At 42.5% G+C, this 18,105-nt stretch overlaps 1 protein-coding gene across 1 annotated transcript; it reads right to left on the bottom strand.

The window, feature by feature from the left end:
• Positions 1-5,845: 5,845 nt before the first annotated feature.
• LOC125529409 (small ribosomal subunit protein uS10m) lies at positions 5,846-10,929 on the bottom strand. Its single transcript, XM_048693824.2, has 4 exons — positions 10,787-10,929; positions 10,589-10,683; positions 6,278-6,707; positions 5,846-6,144 (listed from the first exon to the last, which is right to left on the bottom strand). Exons 1-3 carry the CDS (start codon positions 10,788-10,790, stop codon positions 6,315-6,317), a joined length of 492 nt encoding a protein of 163 aa, XP_048549781.1. The 5' UTR covers positions 10,791-10,929; the 3' UTR covers positions 5,846-6,144; positions 6,278-6,314.
• Positions 10,930-18,105: the final 7,176 nt, after the last annotated feature.

Below are 18,105 nucleotides of genomic sequence, written 5' to 3'. Positions count from 1 at the left end.
ACCCATTATCTGCTACTTTAGATCTTTGCACTTAACAGGTTAAATGATGCAAACAATCAACTCGGGAAGTGGCTGTTTTGATTAGTACTCTCTCCGTTCCAAATTAGTTGACTTGAATTTGTCTAAATACGGATGTATCTATATTTGTTTAGTGTCTAGATAGATCCGTGTCTAGATAAATATGGGTCAAATAATTTAGAACGGAGGGAGTAAATAGTATGAGAGACTAGAATGAAGATTCTATAGGCCCGGGCAGTGCTCTGTGTACTAAATGTATTGTTATTCCTATAAGTGCAAAGCTGGACAAGTACATGATAGATTTGCTGATTACACCTTCAGTCCAAAATTCTTGTCTTAGATTTATCTAGATACGGATGTCCGTATCTAAATAAATCTAAGACAAGAATTTTGGGACGGAGGGAGTAGTCATGAGTTAGTCTCTTCCCATTCATTTTCGATAAAGGGTATTTTTATTAACTCATAATGTAGCATCAAGTGGATACAAAGCATAATGAATGACACCCGGCCTCTGCATAGCTAAGATGCACACAGACTTAACGAAGAGTCTAGCAAAGTGTATATATAAAAAGAATGACAAGTTGGCAACAGTAAAGCCATGAGTCCAAAACTATGCCAATGTCAATGGAGGAGGTGGACCGATTCGGAGATTATGTTGCCACCCATGTTGGGTAAAAATGTCCCTGACCACCCGCTCCAACCGCATACACACCGTCTTGAACAGCGATTGATACTCCGTTCGCTGTAGCGTAGACCACATACAAAGCCAGTACGTACAACGGTAAATAACCTGCATAGGGAGGAATGTTTCCATTCATTTAGTTTTTAGTCTCGAGGGAGGAATGTTTCTTGCTATATATAGATAAAAAAATGGTAGTGTTGTTTATCTAGATGTACGTACAACATAAAAAATCCACCATGTATAGGTTGCCATGCTTTTTGGATTGAGATTCACTATGTATTTTAAGTTCATATTGTCTTAAAGATAAGCTCAGCACTAATTGTCGGCATGCTCTTCATGGCTTCAATGAAAGATAATGAGGCTATGTAAATTGTCAATGCAGAAAGGTTCTGACAGTATATAGGATTAGTTGTAACCTTTTCTTGGATTTTCAAGAAAAATCCTGACATTACTAATCAGCTGGGCATGTACATGATAGATTTGATGATTTTTACATTGTAAATGGTCCCTTGACTTGCTCTTTACAGGTACGTACATGTGGCAATGCTCCTTAGATTGATAATATGTGCAGATTTTTGGGGATGAAAAAAATGATGAGAGGAGAGCGCCCCAATTCCTTGCTGCTTTGTGCCATTTTGTTTGCCGGTACTGATTGATGCTGCTTGTCTTTACAGGAGAAAATATCTCTTAATAACTGAGACTTTCAAGGTTGATGGTCAGAGCAGTGTTAATGGCCTCAAAGAGGCTGCAGAAGTTTGTATGACTGTCATATTCAGGGTCAGAATAGTATGCACGTTCTTCCAAGAATCGAAGCACGTTAGGAAGGTGTACATCAATTGAGATGATTGAGCAGTTCCAACTTCAAATCAGGTCACTCTTTATGGTTCAACCTTCGATCAAGATGTTCCTCTTTGTACTTGCTCACATTCATGTGAAATTGCCCTTCCTTTCTTGGATGCAACTGATGCTCTACTTCTCATGAATCATTTTCCCTTCTCAGTTGCCTGAAATTACCAGATGTTGGGTATGTTCTTCCACGATACTGCTCTTGAATTTGATATAATCCGCAGGAGCAATCCAAGAGCTAAAAACTACAATGGTTTTGCTATCAACCAAGTATTGTTATTTTTCTACCTATGTCCTAATCAGGTGCGTCACCTGCTATTGTCTTTGCCTACTAAATTATGATGAATCTTCCACTTTGTTGTCTGGTTTTCTTTATCCTCCTTACCTTTTCATGCCATTCTGTACGTTACTCATAATGCCCATTTCTTGTTATTTGCTAATGGTTGTACTGGACAAAGTATGGTCTGTTGTTGAAACACACAAGTGTGGCAACAAAGTCATACAGTGCATTTCCTGTTGTTGCTTGGTTTTATGGTTCTTAGAATGTCACTGTACTATGTATTAGGCTAAGCAAAAGTGGCTTTAGCACTGAAGAACATATGTTTATCTTTAGGAGATCTCTAAAATATTCGAGAGTGTGTTTTGTTATGAATTATTGTTGTATATAAGGAGAATAGTAAGAGAAGATCCGCAGTTGTGTCTGTAAGTTTTACTATTGTAGTTTTTTCTTCTTGCAAGATCCCAAACCATTTACCCATTTGATCCGCAGATTCGCTTACCGACTGTAAATTGTTTAACTTCCTTGCACATAAAAAGACAATATGCTTGGATTTGTGAAACAACTATACTTTTCTTGTACAATGGTGAAAGAACTACATTGTTATACTGCTCTTTGATTCAAGTTCTTCTATTCCATATCAACATAGGAGACTTGAATTACACCACAACTCATTGGCTTGCCAAAATGTAAGGATGACAACTTTGTGATGAGTGAAATTGGATGTAGTCAGTAGGGAGGGAGGGGAAATGAGGCAAACCTCTTCCAGACCTTTTGGTTATCTAATTTGTTAACTTGTTTATAATTTTAATAATTTGTTTACCGAGTTCAGCAAAGTCATCTTGGATGGGGCATTGTACATGGTGCTTGTCAGTGTTCTGAATTAGAATTGTCTAATGTATGGATTCCCTTTTGGCCGTACATCTAATTCTACAGATATTTGAATGGATCAACTCTACAACGACACATCTATTTTAGTTGTGAAGTGACAACTCGTAGGCCTGATCAAGTACAAGATTAATGGATACAACTTTTAGAATACATTTGTATAGCGTTGCTTAAGAGTTGTTTGGGTATAATATACTACGTCTTATATTTAGGAACAGAGGTAGTACTATTTTCTCTTGAATATTCAACTCAAATGTGTCTTGGCTCTTTTCCCTTCAAGGAAAATGTTCTTTTACTTTTACAATACATTCGCAAGCCGCCACTACATCTAGGGCCGTCAACACCTCATAGGTCGCTTATGATGAGATCATCAATATGGAAGGATAGGATGAAGATATGGACCCTTGGACGACAATGTCGTTGTTGTTGTAAAATGTGGTGATGGTGTTTCAATTGAAATAGGCAAGGGCAGTCGGCCACAAGGAGTTAAAAGAGCCTGGACGAAATGAACCGAGCCTTCTGTCCGTGCAGTCTACAACTTGACAAGGTTAAACACAAGATGTTTTTTTTCTGAATAGTATCTATAGCAGCATCTTACATTTGTTAATCCAATCATCCTTACCTTTTAATTTCCCAATATTACACGAAAAGCAAAAGGAAGCTCATGGAGTTTTTTTTTTTGAGGAAAGGGAGAGCTTCATTCATATCAATAAGTCTGGAATACAATCAGAAGCAATTACATCTTTCGAAGCTTGTGGCACATCAGCTAATAGAAAGAAATCCCCATTCACTCTAGCATAGGCAGCAAGCTCATGTGCGGCCACATTGCTCTCTCTATGGACTTTGGAAACAGAACACGCTCCAAACTCCTTGATCATATCCTTAGAATTCTCATAACAAGCCCACCAGCTGGCCCTGCTAACATTACTATCATTCACAGCGGTCACAACAGCGTTGCAATCCGTCTCCATCTGCACTTTGTTCAAATTCAGTTTATGAGCCTGGTTAAGGCCGAAAGAAAGGGCCTGGACTTCGGCTTCCTCTGCATCCGAGCACCCATGAAAACGGCAACCAGCTGAGAAGACAATGTCACCAAAACAGTCCTTGCCAACCGCTCCCAGCACAGCCAAACCCGTGTCAGCAATGAAAGAAGCGTCGACATTGATCTTTATGTGATCTGCGGGCGGCTTAGTCCAGCCAAGCACCTCAGCATGGGGAGGCAGGCTAGAAGACTGCAAATTACCTCCATGCAACTTTTGCTTCCCCTTCACATCGTTGACAACCGGATTTGGGCTGGATAGGCACTCCCAATAATTCCTCAAGAAAATCACAGAATCTCGTATAGTAGCTTCATCTCTCCGGTGCCAAGCCCTCTAAAGAACTAGCATAAGTTTTTCCCTCATGTCACCATGGCAAATACTCAAGCTTTGCAAAAGCCAATCCGGGGAGAAGGGCATGATTGATTTGTCTTCAGGCAGTTTCCAAATTTTACTCATTTCCTCTTGGAGTTGATGCAACCACGGTCCGAGTGGCAAGCTAGAAAGCAACATGCTTTGACATTACTGTTCCTTATAAGCATGACTTTTGTTGATATGGTAGTTTTGCATTAACTCTGTAATCTTTATTTGTATGTCATCAGCTCTCTGACTATGTTTAAATGAGAGCAGTTTACATCAATAGGATATGGGCACCAAATATTAAGAAGAAAATGGGCATGGCAGAATAGTTATGGTTGGTTGCCTTGTAATATATACTCCCTCTGTCCCATAATATAAGAACGTTTTTGGCACTACACTAGTGTCAGAAACGTTCTTATATTATGGGACGGAGGGAGTATCTTTCATGTTCCCTCAGTAGAGCGCACTTGGGTAGTTATTAATTTGTTTTGATGTTTTGGGTGCTATCCTTGTTGCTTCACTGCTAAAGTATAATTATTGCCTTGGCCAATAGAAGAAGATAATGACTTGTGGAGGGTACTTTTTAATAGGTCACTGCAAACTAGAATACGACTGATATCTACAAAACATAAAAAGTGTTGAACACCAGATTTCCCTTTCTTGATAATGGCAGGAGTCTGTGGAAGAAGTCTTGGACTGCGGCGAAGAGATTTATTATCTAGCGTCACATGTTGGTTCAAAGAGATCTTGTGTTGTGGTATGTATAAGTATGCCATTTTTATCCCTCCTAAGCTCAGCCTGAAGATTAAACCTGTACGGGATCGTCGTTGCAGGACCGGCGATGGCGGCGGTGTGGCGTCGTTCCTCTGTTGAGAGCATCACAGGTAAAGACTTGGCTTGGGTGTTGTTTGTGGTTCTCCGATGCTTGCCGCTGTTCGAGCTGGTCTTCATGGGAGCTATCACGCAGCCGCCGGCGTATCCAAGACGATGGCTTTCACGGGTCCGACCGAGTCCTGCTATCCACTCGCCGTCTCCTCTTAGGCATCAAGGGTGGGTAGTGTGTTGGCAAGGAGTTTCCGGTTAGAGTTGTTGCTTCGAGAAGGCCAGCATTTGTTGTGACGCGGCTAGATGATTGGTCTAAGACAGGCATTTTGTGTTGTGTTTGTAATTGTCACGATGGAGTGTGGATTTCGAGCTATACTTCTTGTTCGCAACAAGTTGTAGTTTCTTGTACAATATTTCTACAATATTTCTGCCTTTTATAAAAAAAGAATGCTTGTTGATCAAGAAAGAAAAGCGAGTCACACTGCCTTAATCAGGTATAAGCATAATCACCTCTTAGGCATCAAGGGTGGGTAGTGTGTTGGCAAGGAGTTTCCGGTTAGAGTTGTTGCTTCGAGAAGGCCAGCATTTGTTGTGACGCGGCTAGATGATTGGTCTAGGACAGGCATTTTGTGTTGTGTTTGTAATTGTCACGATGGAGTGTGGATTTCGAGCTACACTTCTTGTTCGCAACAAGTTGTAGTTTCTTGTACAATATTTCTACAATATTTCTGCCTTTTATAAAAAAAAGAATGCTTGTTGATCAAGAAAGAAAAGCGAGTCACACTGCCTTAATCAGGTATAAGCATAATCACCAGCTGACGAGCATCTAATACTGCTCATCTGCACTCTAGCTACATTAGATACTCTATAGATAGTTTTATATCGGTTATAATGAAGCATCACACCATAATCTCAATAGTAAGTGAATCGATTGTCACCCACATAACATAATCAGATTAGATGGCACTAGTATATCGCAAAAAAAGAAGACAGACAGACATCGTCTATTATCACCATCTTCTTTCGAAATACATGGATGGTTACCAAAAAAGCAACAGCCTCAGATAGGTCACATGCAGCCTTAGTTACATAGAATATATAGTACTTATATGCTAGATCAAACCAATGCCAGAAATTAAGATCCACACAAGTTGGATGGATAGCTTGTGTGTGGCCTGATGCAGCTCTAGTACAAGACAAGAAAGTAGTACCTACAAGACAAGAAAGCAGCCAGGAAGCAAAAACCAATTAATCCATCAGCGACCAACCCAGTATGGTTTATTTTTAAATAAGGGGAGAATTCAGTTGCCCAAAAGAAGCATTTTGTTGTTATATTGTTATTACCTCCTTTTTATTCTATGCCTGAACCCTGTTTTGGATGTCAAAGCAGGCCACCACCTTTGCTGCAGCCAAACTTTTTACCCAAGCGTGTCTTGAAATTAATAACGACTTCGTACTGAGCCCCCAATATACGAAGCCGTTTCAACCAGAAGAACTTCTTGGCCAGTTCATGTGTCTCCGCTGTTTTCTCCACAAACACTTTCTTCACATGCGTTGAGAATTGCTCCCTGGATTTCTTATCAATATGAGGTGATCGCAGCACGGTGTATAAGGACCGCGATTCAGGCAACCCAACCTTATGCATGTACGGCGCAAGCTCCTTCAGATTGTTCTTCTGGTTATTGAAAGATTTCATAATTATGCGTATCTTGGCAGGTGACTTGTGGGTCCTCGGGTACACATCTTCCTTGGTCTCCTCAATAGGCTTGCCAAGCTACAACAATTAACAAACTTGACATTATAAATTGCAACAAAAGGGGTAGCAAATGTCTAGATCTGTAGCCTTCTTCTAATATCATCTCCTTCGACAAGATATATGAATAGACGTGCAGTGAACTAACAAAAGTCATGAAAAAATCTGGAAAATTTTGTACACACATTTCTAGTATTGCTTTACCTATTTTTCAGAACTCGTTTTAACATACAAGATACAACATTTTGTTGCGGAGAAAGTTTACATACAATCAATGTAGGAGTAATAAAAAAGAGAAATTCCGGACCGAGCTAATTAGTGGATTGCATGAAGATTGCACTATAGGCCTATCACATAGTACAGAACATCTCCATCATATTACCCTAACTTTGTGTTTGGATGTCTGTATTGGGGACCTCTGTATTGTATTAGTTTCAATTCCATTTCAGCTAGGGAACCATAATGAACATGAATACAAATTCAGTTGGTTGGATGTTAACTGAATTGGCTCACGAAATTCTACCGAGGTTTCAATATGGAATCATGTTTGGATGTCAAACTATGGAATTGCAGAGCAACATTAGTATATGCATCAAAACAAAAGTTGTATAATGTGTGATTACAATTGGATGATTATATAGAAACAAAAAAATTAATCAAATATTCTAGAATGGTGGAGGAAGAAGGGAGTCGTGTTAATGCAGGAAGAACGGGAGCCGAGGAGGACCAAGAAGAAGGGGAGCCGTGTCTCAGCTGAGGAGGCCCGAGGGAGGAGACGGGCTATGGTGGTGGGTCACCGCAGTGCCAGGGACGAAGGGAAGGGCTGGCGCCGGAGGGGACCGCAGCCATTAGAGGTCAGATTGGATCTAACCGCGGCGAGCATGGCCGGAGACAACGGGAAGGGGCGCCGGAGAAGAGGAAGGATCAGTGGCGGAGGAAAAATGGAACGGGAGGGTCTCGACCTGCGGGGCTCCGCCGTCTGCCTAGGTGCCGCCGTCCTCTTTCTCGTGGTGGAGGGACGAAAGAGAGACTGGAAATGATTAACGAATTAAACAGAGAGAACCAAAAGGATTCAATAGAAATCAATAGGGTATTAATTTCATAGGTGAGGAAATTGACATTAGCAAAGTAGATTAGAGCTAAATCAAGCAGAGTAGAGCCGTTTTCTTCTAGATCAAAATTGACATTAGCAAAGAAACGAATAAATTCCTTTACATTGACTGCCATTGCTCTGCCCCAAACAAAACAATTTAGGTCACGATCAGATATCTAGCAAAGCAAACCTCCATGAGAATTAGGGCAATTCTAATGAGGGAGCCTAGCCTAGGTTCTGAACTGGTTTCCCTTGTAAGCTAGCCCTACTCATATGGAAATCCGAATGGCGATGAATCCAATCTAATACGTACTGCAGTTCAGTTCTTCCGTGCAACATCTGATTCGAGTTTGGCTATTAGCTGAGTAATATCCGGAATTAAAGAGTCCATTCGAGGTAAAAACACGTACCGTGGAGTTGGTGTTGTTGGATCTGGGCCGGCTGCTGTTGCTAAAAAAGCGAGAGACCGCCGTTGTCGCAGTAGCAGGAGGTGCTGGCCGTCGAAGGAGCGGGAGGCCAGCGACGGGGTTGCCGCATCCAGCACTGTCCAAGAAGCGCGAGACCGCGGCATCAGGTGGAGACGACGACCGGCGGAGCGCCAGGCCGGCGGCGTACAGGAGCATCGCCAAAGAGCAGCTCTCCCGAACCGTACTGTCACTTTCTTTGGATGAAGAGAGATCGGCCGATTCGAGCTTGGGTGTGCTACATGTTTTGAGCTTCTTAGTGGTGGGCTTATTGACTTGCTCATGTTAGGCCTTTGCCACAGAGTAGAAGAGGCATGGGACGATAAAGGATGGGTCTGGGACGACGACGGTGGTCGTGACGGAGACAGACCACGAGGAACTCGATAGGGTCCGCCAGAGAGAGCACACGGTCACCGGAGAGAGCACACATTCCACTTCAAAGCACGGTGACCGTGTTCTCTCTTCGGCGGACCCTATTGAGTTCCTCGCAGTTTGTCTCCGACACGACCACATCGTTGCCGTCGTCGTCCCAGACCCATCCTTCACCGTCTCAGGCTTTTTCTACTCTGTGGCAAAGACCTAACAGGAGCAAGTCTTAAGAAGCACAAAACATGTAGCACACCCAAGCCCGAATCGGCCGATCTCTCTCCATCCAAGTGACTGTAGGGTTCAGGAGAGCTGATCTTTGGCGATGGCTATGCTCCGGTACGCCGCCAGCCTCGCACTCCGACAATCGGCGTCTCCACCTGATGCAGCGGTCTCGCGCTTCTTGGACAGTGTTGGATGCGGCAACCCCGCCGCTGGCCTCCCGCTCCTCCGACGGCCAGCACCTCCTACTGCTGCTGCGACAGCGGTGGCCTCTCGCTTTTCAGCAACGGCAGCCGGCCTGGATCCAACAACACCAACTCCACGGTACGTGCTTTTACCTCGAATTAACTCTTTAATTCCGCATCAAGATACTACTCCGCTATTAGCCAGCTCGAATCAGATGCTACACTGAAGAACTGAACTGCAGTACGTATTAGATTGGATTCATTGCCATTCGGATTTCCATATGAGTAGGGCTAGCTTACAAGGGAAACCAGTTCAACACCTAGGCTAGGCTCCCTCATTAGAATTGCCCTAATTCTCCGAGAGGTTTGCTTTGCTAGAGATCTGATCGCGACCTACATTGTTTTGTTTTGTTTGGGGCAGAGCAATGGCAGTCAATCTAAATGAATTTATTCGTTCATTTGCTAATGTCAAATTTGATCTAGAAGAAAACGGGTCTACTCTGCTTGATTTAGCTTCTAACAATACTTCTCGAACTATGAAATTAATACCCTATTGGTTTCATTGAATCCTTTTGGGTCTCTCTGTTTAATTCATTAATCATTTCCAGCCTCTCTTTCGTCCCATCGTCCCTCCACCATGAGAAAGAGGACGGCGGCACCCAGGCAGATCGAAGACGGCGGCGCCCAGGCAAAACGAAGATGGCGGAGCCCTGCAGGCCAAGACCCTCCCGTTCCGTTTTTCCTCCGATGTTGATCCTTCCTCTTCTCTGGCTCCCCTTCCGTTGTCTCCGGTCATGCTCGCCGCGGTCAGATCCAATCTGACCTCTAATGACTGCGGCTGCAGTCCCCTCCGGCGCCAGCCCTTCCCTTCGTCCCTGGCACTGCGGTGACCCACCTCTGGCGCCAGCTATGCACCAATGCTTAATGGACAATAACATTTTACCAAATGGTAGCATCTAATACTACCAATCGAACCCTCAATCTAATGTATGAACCCAAGGAACTAGCTGTGTATATGTCCAATGAAAATGCTTCAGTGTGCAAGGCTCGCATAGAAACAGAAACAGGCATTCAAGAATGAAACAAGGCAAGAATTTAGACATGAATGATGCAATTAACTATGTCCACAGTACATAAGTTTCAGATAGTATAAACTGAATGGGATGGTCCAAATTACTAGTCAGAAACAACGGGGCAATGAACACAAGCGGTTAAAGCTTGTAAAATTGGTAGATAACCCAAGAGACACCCAGATGGTGTCTCCTCGCGCGTGTATTTTATAAACATTTGTTCGTGGCATCATGACTGGCGTAAGCTCAGATCTGTTCCAAAAGACCAACTGTAGTTTATTGCAGAAAAATGGCATAGAAATTAACTTGCATCAACTAAAACTAAACCTAGCATCGACGGGGCAGAAAAGACGCATTTTCCCCGCACAAGGAACAACCAGAAATACAGACAAAGAAAACTAGTCGGCCTAGGCCAGCAATCACAGACATAGATGCACCCAGCCATGGCATCGCACAAGGAACACAAGAGAGGATCGGATCTGGAGTAAGAGGGAAAGCGAACCTGCTTGGCCTGGGAGCCGAGAGCCCTGCGCTGCACGAACCTCATCACGTCCGACTGCTTCCTCCTGCATAGCTCCGACACCAACTTGTACGCGCCTGCCACCACGAATCCATCAAAACGAGCGCGCAATAATACGTGCGACAAGGCAAACGGACCAGGTTGCGGGAGGAAGAGGAGCTGGTAGATGGAGGGGCTCACCCATAGCTGCGGCGGCGGCTGCGAAGGCACAGTGCGGAGGCGGCGGGGAGAGGGAGCGTGGAGCCTTAGGGCTTGGAGAGAGAGTGGACCAAATGGGCCGGCACAGCGAGGCCCCTATTAAGCGTGCCTGCTATGGCCCACGGCAGCCCGTTTATAAACGGGACGGGCCGTGCCGTGCCGACACGCATGCAGCAGCTCCAGGTCCTCCGACACGCATGCAGCCTCAGACCACTCGCGCTCTCAACCGTCGTCGTATATCGCGTTCTGGGCGTTTTTCTTCGGATTTTATTTATTTATTTATTTGTTCGCACGCGTTTTTGGTTTTTTAAATGTTTTGTTTTTCAGGGTTTTCGACTTTTTGTTTTTCACCAGTCTTTCTTAACTTTTTATTGAAAAAATGCGTGAAAAACACTTTTTTCGTGATGGCATGGTTTTGCTTTCGAGAGAGGTACGGTTTTGCTTCCGTGAGAAGCACGGTCGTCTCTCTCGAAAACGAAAAAACATGTTTTCTCTTTTTTTTTGTCAGAGGCACGGTTTTGCTTTCGCGAGAGGCATGGCCGTGTCTCTCGGAAACGAAAAAAATGTGTTTTTTTATTTATTTTCTTTGTCGGAGGCACGGTTTTGGTTTCGCGAGAAGCATGGTTGTGCCTCTTCAAAACAAAAAAACGTATTTTTTTTTGTGAGAGGCATGATTTTGCTTCTGCGAGAGACACGGTTGTGCCTCCCAAAAACTAAAAAAAATATATTTTCTTTTTTTTTCCTTCCATGAGATTTTCCTTCCGCGAAAGGCACGGTTTTAGTTTCGACGTGCCTCACGAAAAACTTCCGGAGAGGGGGAAAAACATGCTCCCGTTTTGGTTTTTCGTTCGTTTTTTTCATTAATTTTTTTTCATCAAAATCTATCAACCTGAGATCTAGTTTCGAAGATCTCGACGCGAGGAATCCAAGGATGAAAATGGTTCGAGATTTTGACGCACGGTTTAAGAGATAAAACATTTTGTATAAACGGATCTACGAAAAAAGAAAAAACTCACAGCTAGGAAGTTGGGAGTCATCTTTACCAGGAGTACTTCTCAATTAGTGATTTCGTCCTGGTCCAGGCCCAGCACATTAGTTAAAGGCAGTGGGCCTATGGCCCATTTATCCCTTATGGAGCACACGATTTGGGGCCCATTTCGGCTGTCTTGGCCTATATAAAATTAATTCTAGTGTTCTTCTCAAAAAATATAAAAAAATAATTCTAGAAAGAAATGTGTCGCGTTGTGCCGGCACGCGGGCCTGACCATGCGGCCCTGACACGGCCTCGAGCGTGCCGCATGAGGTATGCCCTGTTTAACGATGTGTCGGCGGGCCCATGATGTGTCGGGTACGTGAGCTAATGGGCCGAAACGTTAGGTATTGCCCAGGTGGCCATGTCTGCTCTCAGGTGTCCCTAAACCGGCAAACCCTATTTGGCGCTGCAGGCGACCATTAACGTGTATTTTGCAAACTGGCGCCTGCAGCGCCCCGCACTGGGCCCGCCCATTCGAGTATTTTCCTCTTTTTTTCGAAAACGCCAAAAAGTGCTCGCGCAGCAGGGTTCGGCCCCTCAACCTCTCTGATCCAACCGCTACGCACTAACCACCTCGCCATCACCACACTGGTGCACTAAAAGTTCGTTTCTCTTCTTATATTCCCTTTTCTGTTCGGTTTATACTTTTTTCTTTTTTATCATTCTTTTTTGTTTTCTTTAATGCACCATTTTATAAATTTCGTGAACCTTTTTCTAAATTTATGAAGTTTTTTATAAATTCGTGAAGTTTTTTTCAAATTGGATGAACTTTTTCTGAAATTCGATGAACTTTTCTCAATTTCGATGCACTTTTTTCCATTTCGGTGAACTTTTTTCAAATACGGTGAACTTTTCTCAAATTCGATGAACTTTTCTCAATTTTGATGACTATATTCAATTTCGGTGAAAAAAAATTCAAATTCACTTTTTTCAAATACGGTGAACTTGTTTTTCATATTCGATGAAGTTTTTTCAAATTTGATGAACTTTTTTTAAAATTTGATGAACTTTTTTTAAAATTTGATGAACTTTTTTTAAAATTCGATGAAGTTTTTTCAAATTCACAATCTTTTTGTATTTTTGCGAGCTTTTGTTTTGAATTCATGGTTTATGTGAATGCGTTTTCACGTTTATGTTTTCTTTATTCAAATAGTATAATTTATAGTGGGTATATAATAGTATATGTTTAATGTTTATACTGAAGGAAAGGTCAAAGAGGTGCTGTTTTACTAAAGCTAACAAGTAACTGGCGGTGGTGCAGTGGTTAGCTAGTGTTCAATCACGTGGTCGTTGTGAGTTCGATTCCCAGTTCTCCCTGAATGAACCCTAAATTCAAAAAATAGAAAACTAAATCTGAAATTTTGTGACATCAAATATGCTCAAACTTTGTAGGTGCTTGCCAAATTTCATGCTGAAAAAATGTTTGAGGAGGAGCTCTACACAATAAAAAGATTTCACTGCTCAAAGTATTGAGCACTTTTGAGCATTGATTTTTGTTTCTCACGTGTAGAGCTCGTTGGATGATATTTTTCGACGAAAATTTGCAAGCACCTAAAACATTTGAGCATATGACTCCATGTCGGCAGGAAACCACCTGAAGAAGCAGGAGGGACTAAACTTGTCTGGTTTCAATTAGGTACTAAGATTTGCTAGTTTTGAAGTTAAGGAACCATTTGTATATTTTGAAAAAGTCAAGGATTGAAAAATATAATTTTTCCCCTTAATATATAGTAATGTATCATCTTTTTCTTAAAGAGAATTTAACCATTATATAGCGAGCATGAAAAACAAACATCGATGGCACTATCTTACTCTGGTCTTACTGTCATTTGTTACTTCTAGTAAACCACTTGAATCGGCGCCTCATTTCTCATGATCCACAAGGGATAGATGCCACCGGTAACTGGTTCCATAGGGGAACATTTTGTGCTCATGTAATCATTGTCCCACTCACACCCTATTAAATGTGTTTCCTTGGAACTTAGTGAATTATCTGATTCAAGCTCCACCCTGGCATCAGCATTTGGTTGTTCAAATGAAGCATGTTGTCAGCTAATAGAACCATGCAAATGTGATGTACTGTCAGCTATAGCTGGTTTTATATCAACTGAACTCCCTCCGTCCCAGAATATAAGACGTTTTTAGAAAGCGTCTTACATTATGAGACGGTGGGAGTAGCATATTGTGGCACCACCCGATCGGCACATATTGTAGACCCCAGAATACTGAGTATTCTATTGATCTTATTAATTAAAAATCTCGTAAGAATTCATGACCGTGTGTGCAATCGTTGCCTTCCGACAAAGAACTGCTACCGTTGTTTCTCCAACGTAAGAATTCTCCGAGTCAATTACCTGGAGTACTGCAATTGGCTGTATCGATCGATGCAAAGGCATGGGGTTATTCTAATTTTTGAAAGAAAAATATCCTTATTCCCTTATTATGTAGGGCACTTCTTTCTTTTCAAAACATTTGAAGTTCAAAGTTTGTTCAAAGTCAAACTTCATCAAGTTTAATAAGTTTATAGAAAGTTTTACTAATACCCACATCATCAAGTATATATATACATTGTGAGTTTGCGACGAATCTAATAAAACTAATTTGGTGTAATAGATTTTAATACACTTTTCTATAAACCTAATCGAACTTAAAGAAGTTCGACTTAGGTCAAACCTAGAACTTCAGATATTTTGAAACTAAGGGAATATGTTATTGTTCATTTGTCAAGGGTTATGTAAGTGTATCTAGTGCCCCTTTAATGTTTTGGACGATCAATAATAAAAAGAGTTAAAGGGCTAATGTGTTTGTGAGTGTACACAGGTGGAGGTGTATCTACTGCCCCTTTGATGTTTTGGACGATTAATATAAAAACAGTTAAAATGGCTTATGTGTTTGTGAGTATACACAGATGGAAGTCCCTCTGGTTCAACCGAAGAATTATTACCCCTAAAATTTGTGTGAAATAATTAAAGAATCCAGAATACCTGTTGAGGAATATGAAGCCGTGGTGTAGACTTTTGTTTAACAGACCCATTTGGTCACGTGGCAAACCGTACTACTAAGGGGATACAATTGAAAGCCAACATTGAAGTCTTCGTGCACATACTCAATCGAACCTCATTCTTCTTGGAAATCTCATTCTTGGCAAGCTATTCAGGAAGTGTTTCGATTAGAGGGTAGTAATGTAAACAGTGAGGGAATTAGATCACGCTGGTAACGAAACATAATAGATAAATCTTTGTTATGTTTGGTTGATGCCCGTAAAGTAATCAGAGTTATGGTGTCTTCTCCAAGGTCGTCGCGGACGGTGGCTGCAAAGGAAGGAGAGCACACAAAGGACGGGAAGGAGAGTAGACAAGGGAGGACGACGGAGGACTAATGACAGAAGAAGGAGGATGGATGAGGGAGGGAGCCTCAACCTTGCAGCGAACGGTCCAGCCGGCGATGAGGGCGAGCTAGGGCGGCGTGAAAGGGGTCTCGACCAGGAGAAGGCACGGGTTCGGTTACTGGTCGACCATCAAAGATGGGAGGAGGTGGCTCGGAGGGGGTCAGAGAGGTGGCTCAGAGGGCTTGAAGGGGATCGAGGTGGCGCCAACACTGGTAGAGGAGTAGGAGATCTGGGAGAAGGAGGTGCATGCGGTAACACAACCTTTACCCAGGGAGGTGTGTGTGTGTGGATGATATCGTTCGAAAGCTGGGCTGGAAGCGTTCACGGAGGCAGCCCATTACGGCCTACACACACCTTCACGAAAGCAGCCCATTACGGCCTACACACACGAAACACGCGTAACGTTTTGGGTTTACACTGTAAACAGGTTATGAGGATTATTATTTTTCCGAAACAAACACCTCCTTAGCCTCAATGTCTTCGGGACATCAATGTTAAATTCTTAGTCAAGGAGTTGGATAATTTGTTCCGAAAGTCAGTAAAATGCGCTGAGTTAAAAATCCGATCGATACTCACATGTCGTGTTGGCGTTGAACCTGTAAAATGAATACTCTCGCCACATCACCTCCTATATTTCTTCGGTTTCGCAACAGCACCCCTTTCTGACTAGACTTGAGACTAAGAGAAATGTATGTATTGTCAACTCAGGAGCTAAACTGGAAATGAGTCTTGGTTTTTTCTTTTTTTCTATATACCGCAAAGCAAATGAGGCGGATTTCATACGGACGTCAAGACATCTGAGAGCTTGCAGGCTAGGGCAACAGAATACAACAGCTCAAAGGATTTTATTCTTTAAACTCCAATAAATAATACAATACCACTAGTTACTTTATAGGTTTTGATCAGCTGATAAGAGAAATCAACAATAAAAATACAAACTCCTTGGAGCTCGATGCGTCGGTCCAACAACAAACCCAACGGAGTACAAGTTTTGCAACTCATGATGCTCACCAAGCATCCCAACCCTCCTTCCACTCACAATCTATTGTTCTTCATCAGCTCCACAAATTCACCAAACGCTGCAACGCCAAAAGAGTTAAAACAGTGAAGTCATATCCAAAATCGGATTAATAATGGAACTAATAATTTTCTTCCGAAAAACTGTTTTGCGTGCATGCAGTAGCCAAGAAGTTATACATACCGAAGTCTGAGTCATGGGGCCTGGGGGGGGGGGGGGGGGGGGGGGGGGGGGGGGGGGGGGACTCCGGATGGTACTGGAGAGACATAAGCTTCATCTTGGGGAACACAAGACCAGCACAGCTCTGGTCATTTAGGTTGATGTGTGTTAGTTGTACTCCTTCCGAGAGCGATTCAGGGTCCACAGCATAAATATGGTTTTGCATACCAAATCAAATGTTACATCGATTCATATGTACCAGTAATTCAAAAACGACAAAAAAAGTGGCATTCTTGTCCATAAGCTAATGAAACAACACAAAATGGTACCAACTTATAAGCATAACTTACTATCACTGCTGCTTAAGCACCAGTACAATTGGTGATGAATAATCAAACTAACCTAGGAATCTTCAGAAATATATAACTTGAAGTTCAAAAAAATGTATAAAACTTGCACAGATGACCTTATGTTGAAAGTAAGGCTTTCATAGTCCCTAGACCAAAACCGAAGCAAATAGGTTCATGTACTTTGGTAAGTAAGACTTACCAAAGTTACGCATACCTGACTATCACTACAATTTGGCAAAATATACAAGTAATAAACAAGGCAAGTAAACTAACTGAAAAGATAAGCAAAATGTGCGGGGTAAACTGACAATCTGTGCTTGTAAACTGACAATGATAGTTTCGACTAGGACTCCTATTCTTGTAATTCTTGCCGGTGTAGTGTGATCATTTTCTCAAGCATTTGGGATTCCATCAAAGTTGCCACCAAACCAGACGACGCCCTCTCTTTCACCAGCTCCGCCCACCCAACAACTAGTGAGTGAGTCATGCATTCTTGCGAGTGTAGTGTGATCCTTTGCCTTGGCTGCTGCTCCTCCCGTTGCTGTTCCTCCACAAGTAATAACTAAACTGTACCATGAATCATCTCCTGTAACCTTGTTACCTGTATGATTTTTGGCCCAGTTTTCCTCATAAACGGGATCAACTTGTTTAGATTTTTGATCGGGTTTCCTTTATAAACTGGATCAGCCAAAGCTTAAAGGAGGACTCTTAGCTTTGGCAGCTTTTTGAGTAATATATTTAGGTACGTACATATCCTCTCGCCCCGGTGACCGTTCAAAGAAAAAAAAACTATACCATGAAGAACGGCTACCCTCCGATGCTACCCTCCTTTTGAGAGCGCCCCCCCCCCCCCCCCCCCCCTACATCATTCCGAAATATGTCATCATCACGGCCCACCACACCTCATTGCCTAGAAAAACTTGTACGGGGTTTTGCCTCGGCCAACTCAACAGTTATCAATGAGATATTTTAGCGGGTGCACCCATACTACTTTTCATTAATTTTTCCGCACATAAAAATAACAACTAAACAACAATTATTTCATTTGATATAATATGAATTTCTATGATACACAAACAGTTACAATAAAAATGAATAGCAAATGACATGAATGCCCAAAAATCAAATTACTAAAAAAACAAGATAATGCACTTGATTAGCAACCCGTAAAAAAATGCATTTGATTAGCAATGTGAGTGAGAAAAGGAGGTAGGTGTGTGTGTGAGTGACAGCACGTACGTTGTTGTGCCCCCCCCCCCCCCCCCCCCCCCCCCCCCCCGCGTCATTTCAGTTTCCCTCCCTACAGTAGTCTAGTCGTAGTGGAGGAGTGCACAGCCCTACTGCATTGCGGGT

This window comes from Triticum urartu, chromosome 1A (assembly GCF_056163025.1).
Source record: "Triticum urartu cultivar PI428250 chromosome 1A, HENAU_Tu73, whole genome shotgun sequence".
NCBI lineage: Eukaryota > Viridiplantae > Streptophyta > Magnoliopsida > Poales > Poaceae > Triticum > Triticum urartu.
Note: the sequence above shows the minus strand (reverse complement) of the source record. Positions and strands in the feature narration are given on the sequence as shown.